Source organism: Triturus cristatus, chromosome 1_1, assembly GCF_964204655.1.
Source record: "Triturus cristatus chromosome 1_1, aTriCri1.1, whole genome shotgun sequence".
Taxonomy (NCBI): domain Eukaryota; kingdom Metazoa; phylum Chordata; class Amphibia; order Caudata; family Salamandridae; genus Triturus; species Triturus cristatus.
In genome coordinates, this window is record NC_140579.1 from 91,267,335 (window position 1) to 91,282,942 (window position 15,608).

Here is a 15,608-nt window from a genome sequence, read left to right on the forward strand (position 1 = left end):
TTGCTATAGAAGGAATTTTTCTTGATTGAGTGCCTTGTTCATTTCTTGTTCTTCAGACTTGCATTCACTGGAGGTTTAATGCTTCGCTTTTTCATTCTACATAATAACCAATAGTTTGCTTGCAATAAGGAGCTTCAGTTCGCTTGATACAAGGAGCTTCGATCCTCTGACTTTTTTTCGCTACCTGTGGATTCTTTATCTTCCTTCATGCTTGAAGGAGGGAGCTTGTTTGGCATTTAAAAGAGGCAGATTGTTCACTACACAGACTTATTATACGTTTTGAAAGTTCTGTTCTATAATGTTTATTTTATGATGTAAGCTTCTTTCAAGTGCTCCGTGGAGTGGTATTAAAGGAATAATGCATAATGTTAGCCTCAATGTATTTAATGAAATTTAGATTCTCTTGCCATTCAATTTGGAGAATCGCTATTCTGATTCTTATATATAGTTGACCGCACCACTTGATGATCAAACAATGATATGGAGTCGTTGTCATCGGATTCTAATTACCCAATATTGAAGCAGTAGGGGTGCACCTACTTTAACAAGCAGCGTTTTTATTGTTAAGTAAATGACGACATAGTGAAATTTGTGTTTGTTATTTGTGACATGATGTTACATCTATCCACTGTCCAGGACTCAGTGAAAAGTAGACAAACATTGGATATGTATTAATGTGTAAAACCAGATAATGTTAAGAGGGTGAGCCTTCCTTCTTGCATCACTGCATCTGCACGTTTCCTCGCAATTTTATTTAATTTACCACCAATGTCCCTAATATTTCTTTCTCTAAGAAAATTGGAAATCATTTTTTGCTATCTTTTCTTTTTAGGATTATTTAGATGTCGGACGCACATTTAATACCACTTCTTGAAGTGAGAGCTGTCTAAGATAATGAAGACTAAAAGCTTGATGATCTACTTTCTTATATTCTTTCTTCTTAACGTCACCCCATCACTTCAAGGTAAGACCACAAGCTGGAAATAAGGGGGTTGTCATTGATTTACTGTTAAGTCTTCACATCAGTACCATCTGGGTTTCTCAATCAATAGTGTGAGATATGTTTATAAAAGGGTTATTTTTTTAACTAGTGCTGTATGCTTGGATGCCGTCATCTGACAAGTTTATTTTCATAACATGCTGAAATAAGTAAAGTGCCTCAAAACACGTACTATAAAATCTCATCAAATCTGAACACGCCGACATCTTGTTAAAACACATAATAATAGCTCTATGTGTACACTTAGACTGCAGTCTGAACACGGAAGACCAAGAACCATCATCAATAGATAAGATTCATAAGAGTAGCAAGCATTGTTAAAGCCCACAGATCTGGCTTTCCCATTGTGCATGCACAGGCACACTTACTGGCAACACATACAGGCACACATGCATTCACCTCAAAAAGTGCAAAATAGGAACACACAGACTGCACACATAGTCACATACACAAACCCACCACACACAACCCTACCACACAAGCCCAGCCCCACATTCACACATTCACACATACACACACTCGTACAACCCAAACACAACCCCAACCACTCGCATCACTGCCCCACACAGTGGCACAATTCCACACACAGACAATCCCACAGACACACACAACTCCAGACACACACCCACATAACTCCATACTCATAGATTAATTCACACAACCCCACAACACAGTCACACATATCCACACAACTCTACACACATAACCACAGAACTCACCACACACTTACTCACACCCCATTGACACAGACACCCACTCAACCACACATACACCTACAGACACATTTATAAACATACACACATTCATATACATACACATCTCCTATCTCACACACACACATGCACACACACACAGACACACACACTGAGACACACAAATCAGCACAAACATACCCACATGCTTGCTCACACTGTTGCACACAAACCCATAAACACACAACCCAACACACACCTTCACACACATTCCCTTACACACATACATACTCACACACAAAACTATTCCCACTCACTCAGACACCCACACTGAGACAAAAACACACATGCACAGGTACCCCCACACATCAACATACAGACTCAGTCACACACCTGCACACAGTCACAAACAATTACACACATGCCTCCATACTGACATGCACGCACACATACCCATGCAGCTATACTTACACATTCATTCACAAACATGTACACACACAGACTTAGTCACAAACATACCCATACAAAATACAGCCTCCTCCACACCCCCCCACACACACACTTACCAACACACACCTCCACATCCACACAAATTCCCTCACACACATGCATTACATACAGAAACACAACTATTACAATACACTCAAGCACACCCACTCAGAGAGAAAACCACACCGACCCAACTGCAATCCTTCATACTCACGCTCCTACACTGAGAGACACACATACATACAAAAACTGTTTCCCACATTCACTCACACACACACACACATACACACACTAACACACATTTACACAGACCGCAACGCACATTCTCTTCCATGCACACAGGCATTCACTTATGCATATCTCTAGACGCAATTGGGTTCCATTTTTTTATAGTCAGATTAGATCTGCGGATCTGGCAAAACACATACAATTAATTTTTCACAAAAGAAAATGCTCTTGTGTTCACTGGGTGGCTCTATAAATTGTCTTTGTGGTAATTATACTCTTATATAAAGAGCCTGAATACATTCATTGTATAGAGCCTGAATACATTCATTGATGTTGTTAAAGAAGCTCTGGTTCCCTTCTGCTGTGAAATGTGCTCCATCCTTTCGGTATACTACTGGCATGTCCAAATAGATATTGTTTTATTAACTGGCCTCCACCCAATGGCAAGAGATTCATCAATGTTGCCAATGACTCCTTCAATTCGATTTCGAGTCCAACCACTGTGATTCTGCCTAGACCGTTGCCGCCACAGTTCACTATCATGAGGTCTGGGCGCTAATCTGAAATGCTGTGAATCATAGGCTACAGCTGATGCCACTTCCTACCTCTGTGGCCAAACCATGTGATGTCCACTTTGGAAAATCCAAGATCTCTGTCAATACCACAAATGTTGGCTCTCTGGCCCAAATGAAAACATTGTGGCCCACAATCCACACTCTAACCAAGATGCTGCTATGGAGGAGCAGGACAATGGAGGAGTTGGTAGCAGAATGTGAAATTTTCGAAACAGCATGGAGTGTGAAGAGAACTAAAAAACAGGCAGTGCAAATGTTATGGTTGGCTGATGTTGGAGTGCTCATTATTAGGTTCAGTAGTCTGCTATTTGTATTGTGATGCAATATATCATAACGATTATGTTGTAAAAGATGTATATATTTTTTTTAAGTAAAAGGTAGCTTCCAATGAGAATCCAGACAGAATTGACAAAGGTTTATGAACTGTTAACCTTTAACTGGCTTGTAAGGATTTTCAAATCAATTGCCATGGAAGCTGAGGTTGTGAAAATGTCTATGGGGAGAGCACACATGTATATTGCAAATGAAGCAAACTGTGCTGGTTAGATTACATGTGGAAGAGAAAGAATTAGAACACATAAAAGTAACCGCTGCCATACCTTTCCCTTAGTCTTTTGCCTTTTTTAAGGGTGTTTTGCAGATACGCGGATCCATCGCGTTATATGGGGGCCACACTGATGCCGGTAATCTTTTCCCTGGTTAAAGAACCATTAGCTATGGCCATTCGCGCGTCGGCGGGATCCTGGGGCATCCCGAAGGGCACAGACTTGCATGCCATTTCACTATACGCCGACGAAATTCTATTATATATCAGGGATGTTCGCTCTGTGCCACTGTCGATATTACAGTCCCTTAGCCCGCTTGCATCTTTGACTGGGTTAAGAGTCGATTGGGGAAAGTCATGTCTATTTCCTTTCAAACCCCATGTGGTAGATACTCATCTTATTTTAGACAACACTCCAGTGACATGGCAGCCACTTATGTTTTGATATCTGGGGATCCGGATTTATCTTAGGGATCAGGACTTAATAGACGGGAATCTCACTAGAGCAGTTACAGCATTGAAGTCACAAATATTGTTCTGGAAAACCCTATATATTTCAGTAGCAGGGAGGGTGGCACTTATCAAAATGATTGTGATACCATGCCTAATATATTATTTCACGAACCAGCCATTGTACTTATCACCACCTTTCTTCTGTGCTTTTGAGAGCACGCTCCATGACCTGATATGGAGTAATACGTGATGCAGAGTAGCACTCACAAAGCTCTACCTACCTTTGTCTCAGGGGGGCCTAGCTGTTCCAAACATGGAACAGTATTGTCTAGCATCTCAAATGCAATGGGTAGCCAGATGGATGTTGGAATTACATCTATCAGACACGGCGGGGATTGGGTCCCCATATGGGTTAGCCGAGTCATACCACATCTTCCACCCATGTTCCCCACAGCCTGGGCACCTACCTCTGCAGCTACACGTCGCATATAAATGCTTTTACTGAAGCCTAGTCCTCACAAGACAAACTATACCATACGCACCCGCCATTGCAATACTAGGCATGCCAAGAGGGATTGGCAGGGCTGGTACACATGAGATGATGGCATGGCATGCGGCAGGCATACATACGTTGGGGGACTTGTACAGTGAAGGAGCGCATCTATCATATGACTCATTGATACGGGAAGAGGGGGTACCACTAGGACTGTTACTTAGTCACGCATCCTGGATAGGTAACCTGTGTCGCCACTGGGGAGATATTTCAGCGGAGCCACACACACATCTACTGCTGCAATATATGCATGTGTTGGGCACAGGGAGACATCTCACAAAATGGCTAGTGGAGGCGCTGCGCCTACACTCCACAACGGAAATTGTATCACTGAGGGCAAAATGGGAGACAGATGCACAACCAAAGAATGGAAAATGATCCTGGGGAGTCATGTTGTAGTCCCACGCAATGCCAGGTTCCGCTTAATCCAGTTCTATATATTACACAGGGCATATCTGTCTCCCGATTAAAATTAACAGATACTTTCACAGGCTTGATGCATGTTGCTTGAGCTGTGGTCTTCTCGATGCCGACTTTTTACTTATGATATGGGCTTGCCCTGCACTTGAAACATACTAGGAGGGGGTGGTGCAACATCTAAACTCTTGCGCTGACAGAACAACTTCACAAACGTGGGAGACATGCATATTGGAACTGTTTGCCGAGACAAGGCCCATAGAACCACAATCAGATTTCTAGATTTTTTGCTGACTGGTACTGGTGGTAACTGAATCTGACTGTCCCTGGGCTCTGCCTGCCCAGGACCAGACATAAATTTCACTTTGTCGTCCTTTCGGACTCACTGCCGTTGCCAACAAGTTTTATCCTTTCTTAAAGAACTTCCTTACCTCTTTTGGAGCATCCCGTTTATAAGTTTATCCGACCAGCCTCGTTTGACGGAGGTAACCTCGAAGGTCACGCCACGCGCTGTTGGGGGCTCTGCCCTGGGCCGCCTTTGTCCTATCCTTTCAGCCATTCTCCCAGAGAGGCCCTGTTTGAACGACTACTAGGATTCCTTTCTATCCTTCCTCACGGGATCCTACATTTCGTGACCCTGCATTTAGCAGCCCAACTTTTTATCCATACATTGGTCTCCGGCTGAGACTTCACTCCTCTCTTCTGAGCCATTCCTTTGTTGGAAGTATTTTCAGCTACCTAGATTTGCGCACCATAGCTGACCAATTTACCCCCATCTGAGAGCTGTCGTACAGTGAATCCCTGGACCCTATTGAGTTCCAGTGATAATACAGCCTTGGTGTTCCTTGTACCCCGTTGTGTCAAATATTCCTTGTTGGACCGTTTTGTGCCCTGAAGAAGGTGACGGCTAGGTTTCTAGCCTTTCACCAAAACGTGCATCGGCCTTGAGCTTGACGGAAACTACATAGTGTTATAAATAAAACAACACTTTCAAATTTGTCTCCTCAACTTGAAACCTACCACTATATGTATATGATCTGTGCATCTACATAGAGATTTGGGTTTATTATTTATCCTTTAACTCTCCCCAATGTTACACTGAGTTACCTTATCCCTGACCTGGGTTCCAGCCAAATAATTCCACCCTTCTGTGTCTTCCTAAAATGTTTTCACCAAATCCTGTCTTGTTCTGCGACCCTTTTAATTGTATGATCGAGATAGAGAGTTAGTAGTGTGAATGGAGTCATGGTGTGCCTGATGGTTTAGATTGTGCTTGGATGAAAGTTGTTTTAAAGTTCCTGTGGTTTATCTTTTCCGACGGGGGAAGGTGTGTTTATTCATTGTAATTATATATTTGTGTGCACTTTTTGATCATTGCTTTGGTTTGAATATGTATAAATGTTTCTAAGTACTGTCCATATGCACATTTTACTCCATATTCAAGAGTCCTATCCTTTTGGTATTGGATCCTACATTTAAAAAAGATTTCTTGGCTTTAATAAAGTATTGTTTTCGGCCCATTGTTTACCCATTTTTGCCTGTATGCACTAAAATGTTTTATTGATGTGTTATTTTGTTTTCCCAGCTGAGACCCATCCCAGACTATACAGAGACGCTGTGCGCTCGCATTTATTATAGGCAGGTGACACTGTGCTCCTTCCTACCCAGACGTTTGTTGCTGTTTAGTACCAGGACCAGGGCTATGCTGAAAACATACTCAGAATACAGTGAAAACAACCCCTACATACACTAGGGTACACTATGAGTTATGGTTATGATTGGCTTGACCTACCCTATAAGTCCCTAGTACATAATAGGGTGGGGAGATTGAAGCTACCTTTAAGTCCCTAGTATATATAATAGGGCATGGCATTTTAGAGGCCAGCAGCCCCTTCTGTACTTGCATGTGTTCACTGCTGAGAAGTCTGAGGTCACTGGTTGCAGTGTGGAAATATGGATTTTTCTGATCAGTTATGTCCCCTATCTTGGACCCCAACGGTTTCATGTATGAATCACAAGTACATGTATGTTCCCTCCAGTTCCAGTTATGAAGACGCAAACACATGTGCGTCCACCGTCAACATGTCCTCTGTCAGATCCGCCATGAATAGGTCGGATATTTCATTCCTAAGTATGAAAGGCCACCGGCTTTATATGGTTCACTTATGCCATTTTACAGTCCAGGCAAGTAGGCCCTGATTCTGTCATCAAACTCTTCTTGCCTTCTGCCTCTGAAAACTCCAGTCTGAGCCTGCATCTGTGACCATGAACTTTGTCTCATTCTCTGCGCGGCTCACGAAGCCTGACATCAGCCTATTCTCTGCCAAGAACTGTATTTCACCTTCGAGTTATCTGCTTCGCTCCTCAGCCGATGCATTCCTGTCTGGTAGTTTAAGTAAACATTCTTCCAGCTACCGAGCAAAGGCTCGGCTTCTCTGTCTTTATGCAAGTAATTCATAGCCCTGTTACCATGGAAGGTTTCTGCCCCTTGCATCTCATATAGACACTTAGACACTTAGACGCTTGTGCACGCACACACAGTCAGTATAGAATAGATTTTGTCCAAGAGTCCTCCCTTTGTGGATAACATAGTTCTTTAAACATAGGATGTTAGATATGATTTGGAATTAGGTTGACTTGACCCTCCAGACTTCTTGTCTCCATATGCAGAGCTAAATGTCAAGTCCCCTTCACCCCCTAGTTGCACGTCAATCACACGTCATGCTGCTGCGCACGCATCTATGCCAAGTATAATCTTATAGATCCACCTATATATGACATCATAACCAATTATGTTCCTTTTTACTCCTCATTACGCCCATTTTCGGTTACGCAGGTGAATCGTCATTTTCCTTATCAATTGTTACGCCTACCACATTCGCTGCATTGTAATGTATGTTCTATAAAAGTCATTTCTTGTCAATAAAGTATGTACTTCACTTCCTGAACCTTCGTGGTGACGGAACTTGGAGCAACCGATTATAATCGATCATTGGAATAAAGCCCATTCCGAACCTCTAATACCACGGATTCTGCCTCTTATTTACTGAGCTGTTTTATTATGTTTCTGTACCAAATTAAGTCCCGGTAAATAAATTATTTACCACATGAATGGCGCCCGAACAGGGACACTTTCTCATCTCACGCGCCGGCGGTGAGTTGCAGGCCCGGTCTCCTGCCACAGCTGGACGGACAATAACGCGTACCAGCAGGATTTCCTGTATCTCCCTCCGGTCAAGCGGGGGCGACTGAGGCTGCGATCAACACCCAGACGAGGCGGTGAGAAGTGCGAAGTATCCCGACCAGAGCCTAGCTGAGAGAGCAAGATCCGAGGTATACAGAGGCCCACCAGTTTCCGAAGTCCCAAGTCGAGTCCAGTGTCCGAAGTGGTCGAGTCGAGTCCAGTCCGGTTCAAGTTCAGTTCAGTTTCCGAGGCCTTCCGTTTCCGAAGCTACCCGGTGAGTACCATTACTGGGGAGGCATTTCTGACGTGCACATAGGTTGTGCTGGTCAAGACGGGTTTGGGTACACAAATCCGGTCTGCACTGTTTCAGCAGTGTATCTGTACTGTTTAGCAGTATATCTAGTATATCAAGTATATAAATTCAGAATAAATCAGTTAAAGTCGAGTATTATGTTTTTGTGTTTAAGTTTTCCTTAGACCGTCATCATTATTGATTGCTCAGGTAAATGTTAAATGTTAAATGTTTTAAGTACGTTCTGCATATTGTGGGGTGAATGACTGTTCATTATCGTGTTTACTGTATTAAGTTTGTTCAAAATCAAGTATCAGATCAGTTCTCAATATGCCGCTCTTTTCGAAACTAAGACAGATCACTACAAGAAAAGGGGTACTCGAAGAAGCCGTTCCTATTCCTCCTAGGGACACTCCAGGGTACTTCATGTATCATAAACATGGCTTAGACGCTATATTATTTCTTGATTTATGGGTAGACTACACCAAGGAATTACCAGAAAGTCAGAGGTGGCCCGCAGCGGGGACCTGGGATGCAGAGTGCATCATGAAAGTCGAGGAAGAGTTATGGAAAAGGAAAGTCAGACAGTCACAGAAAGACGCCGTTGAGTTATGGCGTAAAGAATCTCATAGACGCACAGAAAAAGCACTCCGACAGGAAGAAAAGAATAAAGAGAGTTCAAATAAAGTTCGAGAAAATTTATTAATTGAAGAAGGTATCCGAGTGAAATCAGAACAAGTAGACAGACAAAGAAATGCCCTTATGAATGGTATGTATCCCCTTCTGGCCGAAGGATTACCTAAGGCTACTCCAGAAATACCGAAAGACTTGCCACCCCCATTATTCCCAATAAAGGTACATCCTAAGGGGCATCCTAGAACCGCAGAAGATGTTTTTCTTTCCTCATATTTAGATGACGCAGCTCCCGAATATGCTAATTCCGCCCCACATAGACCGCATACCAGGGAGGTTCAACGCCAAGATCCAGTACCCGTATCCCTACAGCAACAGATCGTGTCACAAGTTCCGGCAAGCGCATCTGTTTCTGCATCTGTTCCTACAGCTACTTCTATAGCTGTGTCCACACCTATAGTTGCTGTGTCGCGTTCAACGAATCCTTTCACACCCGACACCCCAGATGGGGCTACGGGAGGTGCTACCAATATTTTTTCTACGCCACCCAGAATAAATGAACTTACCTTTCAAGAGTCAGCACATTCACGTACCCCCAAACTCATAAATGCCCGTACGCTTAAGGAACTTCTTGTAGATTGTAGATATGACCCTGTGCCCGGCAAAGAGGACGAAATGACCCTGGCATCATTGCGTATCAGACGAGCCGCAGTGTATTTAGGGAAGTTACCAGGAATGACTGCGCATCTAGATAAAATATATCATTTTGTCCAAACAGGGCGAGATTCAGAATGTATTAACAGAGCTATGGAATACCAGAAAGTGGAGATACAGGGGGAACTGTTACGTTTCCTCATAAATTGTGTGATCAGAAATCAAGACCGACCGGGGGTAGACCCGGAAGCAATGCAAATTCTTACCAGATGGAGCCAGAATATATCAGAAGGTAGACATGATAAGCAAAATTGTATAATAGCCATGTGCCGAAAGATCCGTAAAGAAATAGAACGCCTACACGAAGAAAGATTAGCGGTAGACCAGTTCGAACAAAGCGAGGAGGAAGGGTCAGGACTGCCCGCAGGACAGTCAGACACCATAGCCTATGTAGGTAGAGGAAGATCTTGTAATAGTAATAGATGTCTTATTGACCCGATACGTCCGATATGTCCAGATAATAACAGGAATTTCCAAATACCTATAATTAATATAAGGTCTAACGAGCATTCGTTCCAAGCCGCCGACAAATTACTCCGAGAACGAAGGGGTTATCATTTTCTCGATTCTATGGATGAACAAGATTTAGCTAGGTCAGCTGTCCATTGGGTGGACAGTCCCGGAAAATATAGTGATGATACAGTAGCACGCACATTTTTGAATCTCACCCCAGACGAACAGCGGTTAGCTGGGATTTATATGATTCAACAACTCCTCATACTATATCAGAGTCAGCATTCGGACCCTGGTCCCTTACCTGACATATTGACTGAATTGCTCATGAATAGATGGAGAGGTTCAGGTACTAAATTAATTAAAGAAATTCTAGAATCAAGAAAGCAGTATATTCTTTTCGTATGTTCAGAACGTGTCTCATTGCCCATCAAGGAAAGAACCACGTATTACATGGATAGACAGAATCCCTTACGAGAAGTGCACCCAATAAAAGGCGAGGACAATGAGTTTAAACGCGTATTTGTATATACGCCCATATCGAAAATAGAATTGTTAGAAATGAAGAAAGTGGTACCCAGTCATGACAAAGATCCAGCGGGTTTTCATCGAGAAATTAAAGACATGTTACTCATGGGAGAGTATACCTATCCCGACATTATGACAATATTAAAGGTATTGATGCCTGCTGGCATTTATGAGAAACTCAGGGAAAAAGAGTGGGAGGTAGGAGACCAAAAGATAGAATGGTCAGTATTAGAAGCGGAAGAAAAGGCCCGAACAGCAGGAGCAGGACTTGGGGATAAAACTAAAGCGCTACCAGGTTTATTAGTACAGGTACTGCCACGTTTATTAACTACGAAAAAGGAAGATTGGGGTACAATTTCAGCCTGTAAGCAGAAGCAAGATGAAGACACTAGTGATTACTATGCCCGATTTGAAAAATGTTTTGGTATAAATAGTGGCATAAAAGCAAGTAGCGAATCATACCCGCATCTGTTCGTAACAAAATTAGTAGAAAATGCCCTGCCCCAAGTAAAGAATAGAGTATTAAAATTCGAGAGTACCTGGCAAGGTAACACTCCATCACAAATGTTACAAATGTTACAGTACCATCACAATAGAATTAGAGAGGAACAAGAACATGAACACAGACGCATGAAAGACACGAAAATGAAAATGCTAGTTTCCCAGACAGTTCCAGCTGAAGGACATAAAAAGGGTACGACACATTCCAGTGATTCAACAGGACCTGTAAAAGGGACATGCAACTATTGTAAAAAGCCAGGTCATTACGTACACGATTGTCCAGTTTTGAAACATAATATCGCCATAGGTAATACAAAAGAAAGACCACGGCCACCTAGACAGGACCAGAATGAACAAGGAGCCTCGCAGCATGCACAGTCCATGCCAGCTCCACCACAGTCTGTACAGTTCGTGCCAGCTGCACCAGCGCTGCCTGTTGCTGCCACACAAACCACGACACGACAACTGTACCAGACCGCACAGTATGACTATCCTGATTACCAACGATACGCATGAACCAGCCTAGAGAGGGAAGTTGACTTACCCCTTATCGAGATCCCTGTAGATCAAGAAGGACCTTATGTACGTAGTGAATTATTAGGCCAAGACAGAAAATTTTTACTCGATACAGGGGCAAGTCGAACAACCATAAAACGTAGTGAAGTTCCAGGGGCACCCCTCTCAGGCTCTCAGAATATTTCCCTTGGGTTTTCAGGAAAACCTATTGTTAATGAAGTGTCACAACCTCTTCCACTTACGATAGGACCTTTGACCCGAACTACAGATTTATTGCTTACTAAATCATGTCCAGAAAATCTGTTAGGAATAAAAACACTGAAAGCTCTAGGAGCCATAATATGTTGTTCTCCGGAAGGAGTAAGATTGTTTTTACGTGATTTTAAAGGTCACTATGTATCTAGAGACATGGATCCCCGACTGCAGACTTTACCCACACATCTATGGGCACAAGGCCCTACTGATGTTGGTTGCATGAATATTACACCATATCGAGTCACATTAAAGGCAGGAGTGGTACTACCACGAATGCGACAATACAAGTTACCACCAGATGCTGTAGTGGCTTTGCTGCAAATCATTGACGAGCTCATTGCCCAAGGAGTAGTTGTGGAAACAGACTCCAATGTATGTAATTCACCGATAATTCCGATTCTTAAACGAACAGATCCAAAGGCCCCGCCAGTATATCGATTGGTTATTGATCTGCGCGAATTAAACAAATGCATTGTGCCGCAATTTCCTGTGGTCCCAGATATCTCGTCATTACTGACAGCTATTTGATTCCGAAGCAACATTCTTTACTGTAATTGATCTCAAGAATGCCTTTTTCAGCGTCCCAATAGATCCGGAAAGCCAATATTTGTTCGGATTTAGTTTAAATGGACGTAGCTTTAAATTCTCACGCGCACCTCAAGGATTTACAGAAAGTCCCAGCATCTATAGCCAAGCACTGAAACGAGAACTTGACAGTATCCACATGCCAGTTAACACTGCTCTGCTTCAATATGTCGATGATCTGCTGATCACCGCGAGAAGCGAACCGGAATGTGAGAAAGCATCACTGACAGTTTTACAATTTCTAGCCGAAAAGGGGCACAAGGTGTCCCCTTCTAAGCTGCAATTCTGTGTCCAGCGAGTTGTTTATCTTGGACACTCGCTGTCCAAGGAGGGAAGGCAGCTTACACCCGACCGCATTCAGTTAATAGATAACATGCCAATACCCAAGACTCAAAAGGAGGTACGGGCTTTCATAGGCCTCACTTCATACTGTAGGCAGTGGATCCCTCAGTATGCATTTTTAGCAAAACCACTCATTCAGTTGACAACACAGGAGGCAGCCACATCGACTGTTCTCCCTTGGACTCAGGAACATACACAAGCTTTTGAAAGCCTAAAGAAAGCTTTATGTCAAGCACCTGTTTTAGCAACACCATGTTACAGAAAACAGTTTACACTCTTTGTTACAGAACGCGAAGGTACTGCCTTGTCAGTACTCACTCAGGAACAAGCAGGAGCACACAAACCATGTGCTTATTTTTCTAGTACATTAGATCCCGTAGCTCAGGCTTTGCCTGCGTGCCTGAAATCAGTGGCAGCGACAGCTTTAGCAATCAGACAAAGCGATGCCATAGTGTTAGGACATCCATTGACAGTTCAAGTACCACACGCAGTAGAGGTTCTTGTAAATAGAACGCAAACACAACACTTGACTATAGCGCGACTTACAGGGTACGAACTTACATTGTTTCAGCCACATATAGAAATCAGACGCTGTAACACATTGAATCCTGCCACACTTTTGCCAGTAACCGGAACAGACCCACTAGCCCATGACTGTATTGAAGTTATTACTATAACGACGAAACCCAGACAAGACTTAACCGATGTCCCATTGTCAGATCCAGACCTGACATTGTATGTAGATGGTTCATGTATGAGAACAAATACAGGAGAGTTAGTGGCTGCTTACGCAGTCACAACAGATACTGAAGTCATTGAAACAAATCGTATAAATACTTTGTCAGCTCAAGCCGCAGAGCTCATCGCTCTGACACAAGCCTGTATTCAAGCCACTAATAAAAAAGTCAACATATACACTGATTCACGTTATGCATTTGGAGTTGTACATGACTTCGGCGTGCTGTGGCGAGAGAGAGGTTATTTAACTTCCCACGGTGCCCACATTCAGCACGGACCCCTCATTCATGCCTTATTAGATGCGATACATCTACCGACTGCTATATCAATTATGAAACGTAAAGCTCATACGAAAGTCACTGATATCATTTCTCAAGGCAATGATCTAGCCGACAGAACAGCTAAACAGACTGCTCAAACTCAAACCCCCGACATGACAAAGACAATAGTCCCGATGCCGACACATTGTATGACAGTTAAAGATCATACTTTTGACGTAATTGACATCCAGACACATGCTACACCAGATGAAATAAAGAAATGGACCGAATTAGGAGGGATCCAAACGGACCAAGGATGGATGATGAAGGAAAAGTCTGTGTGGTTCCTTCCTGATTCAATGGTCCAAGTTATAATTAACACTATACATAGTCCAGCACATCTAGGAGAAAAAGCTATGCTAGATAGCATTCAACACATTTGGTTCAATAAACATTTACGAGCAGCAGCCAAACAAAAGGTCCGTACCTGTATGATCTGTTGCCAGTTCAACCCAGGAAAAAGCGTTCCCGTAGAACAGGGTGGATTTCATCCTCCTGATCACCCTTTTGAAGTCCTCCAGATGGATTATATCCAGATGGAACGATGTCGAGGATTCAAATACGTTCTCGTAGTTGTTTGTGCTCTTTCCCGTTGGACGGAGGCATACCCGGTTTCAGATTACACTGCCCCGACTACTGCCAAACAGTTGGTTCGAGAATTCTTCCCACGATACGGTTTACCACGTGTTGTTCACTCAGATAACGGCCAGCCGTTCTCATCCGAACTAATGAAACCTGTTTCACTTCTGTTAGGATATCAGTGGAAATTCCACTGTGTCCGACACCCCGAGGCAGCAGGTCTCGTAGAAAGACATAATCAGATACTGAAAATCAGATTGTCCAAAATATGCAGAGAGAAAGGTGTCGACTGGGTAGTAGCGTTACCAGTTGCACTCTTTTACATGAGAATGGTAGCACACTCTCGAACAGGGCTATCCCCGTATGAGGTGATCTTCGGCAGACCACCAAATATGTGGGGGACGCCTATACCACGCAAAATAACTGATATTGACTGTAATATGCTGACAGATTATTTGGCTTCCTTGATGTCTGCACTACAATCTTGTCGTTCACAGGTAGCTGCAGCCTTTCCCGACAACACTGAGGTGAAACCCCTTGACGTAGTTCCGGGGGACCTCGTTCTTGTGAGGAATTTCGACCGAAAGACTCAGCTGGAGCCCAGGTGGAAGTCACCCAAGTTGGTCCTGCTGACCACAAGAACAGCCGTGAAGATTGAAGGCAGAAAAGGATGGATTCATTCAAGTCATATCAAGAAATTTCATGGACTTCCTGCAGATGTAAATAGCCCACCTCGTGTGCCTTCACCCATTGACTCCAAACTACCTTTGGCTGAGGCCAACAGTCAGAAACTTTATAAAATAAAACTCAGGCCTAGACCGTCGGACGATTTGATTGTTTAAGTCCTCTCCAAGGTGAAGCGGTTGAATCTGTCTCCGACATGTATCCCTTAGACCTGAATCATGGAAAATCGCGAAAAATGTTGAAACGACAGGCGTATTGTAAATCACTGCGTAGTCATTGCATAGTGACATTATTAACCTTGTTTTTCTTAAGTCTTTTAATAATTACTGCAAG

At 43.2% G+C, this 15,608-nt stretch overlaps 1 protein-coding gene across 4 annotated transcripts in view; it reads left to right on the top strand.

Moving 5' to 3' along the window:
• Positions 1-15,608, top strand: part of LOC146869579 (butyrophilin subfamily 3 member A3-like) — a 473,774-nt gene that overhangs the window by 92,678 nt on the left and 365,488 nt on the right. For all 4 annotated transcript variants that reach the window (XM_085606426.1, XM_085606395.1, XM_085606440.1 and 1 more), the window contains one exon: positions 833-964. In XM_085606426.1, the coding sequence (XP_085462552.1) occupies positions 895-964 (70 nt within the window). In that variant the 5' untranslated portion in view covers positions 833-894. The remainder of the gene's footprint in view (positions 1-832; positions 965-15,608) is intronic.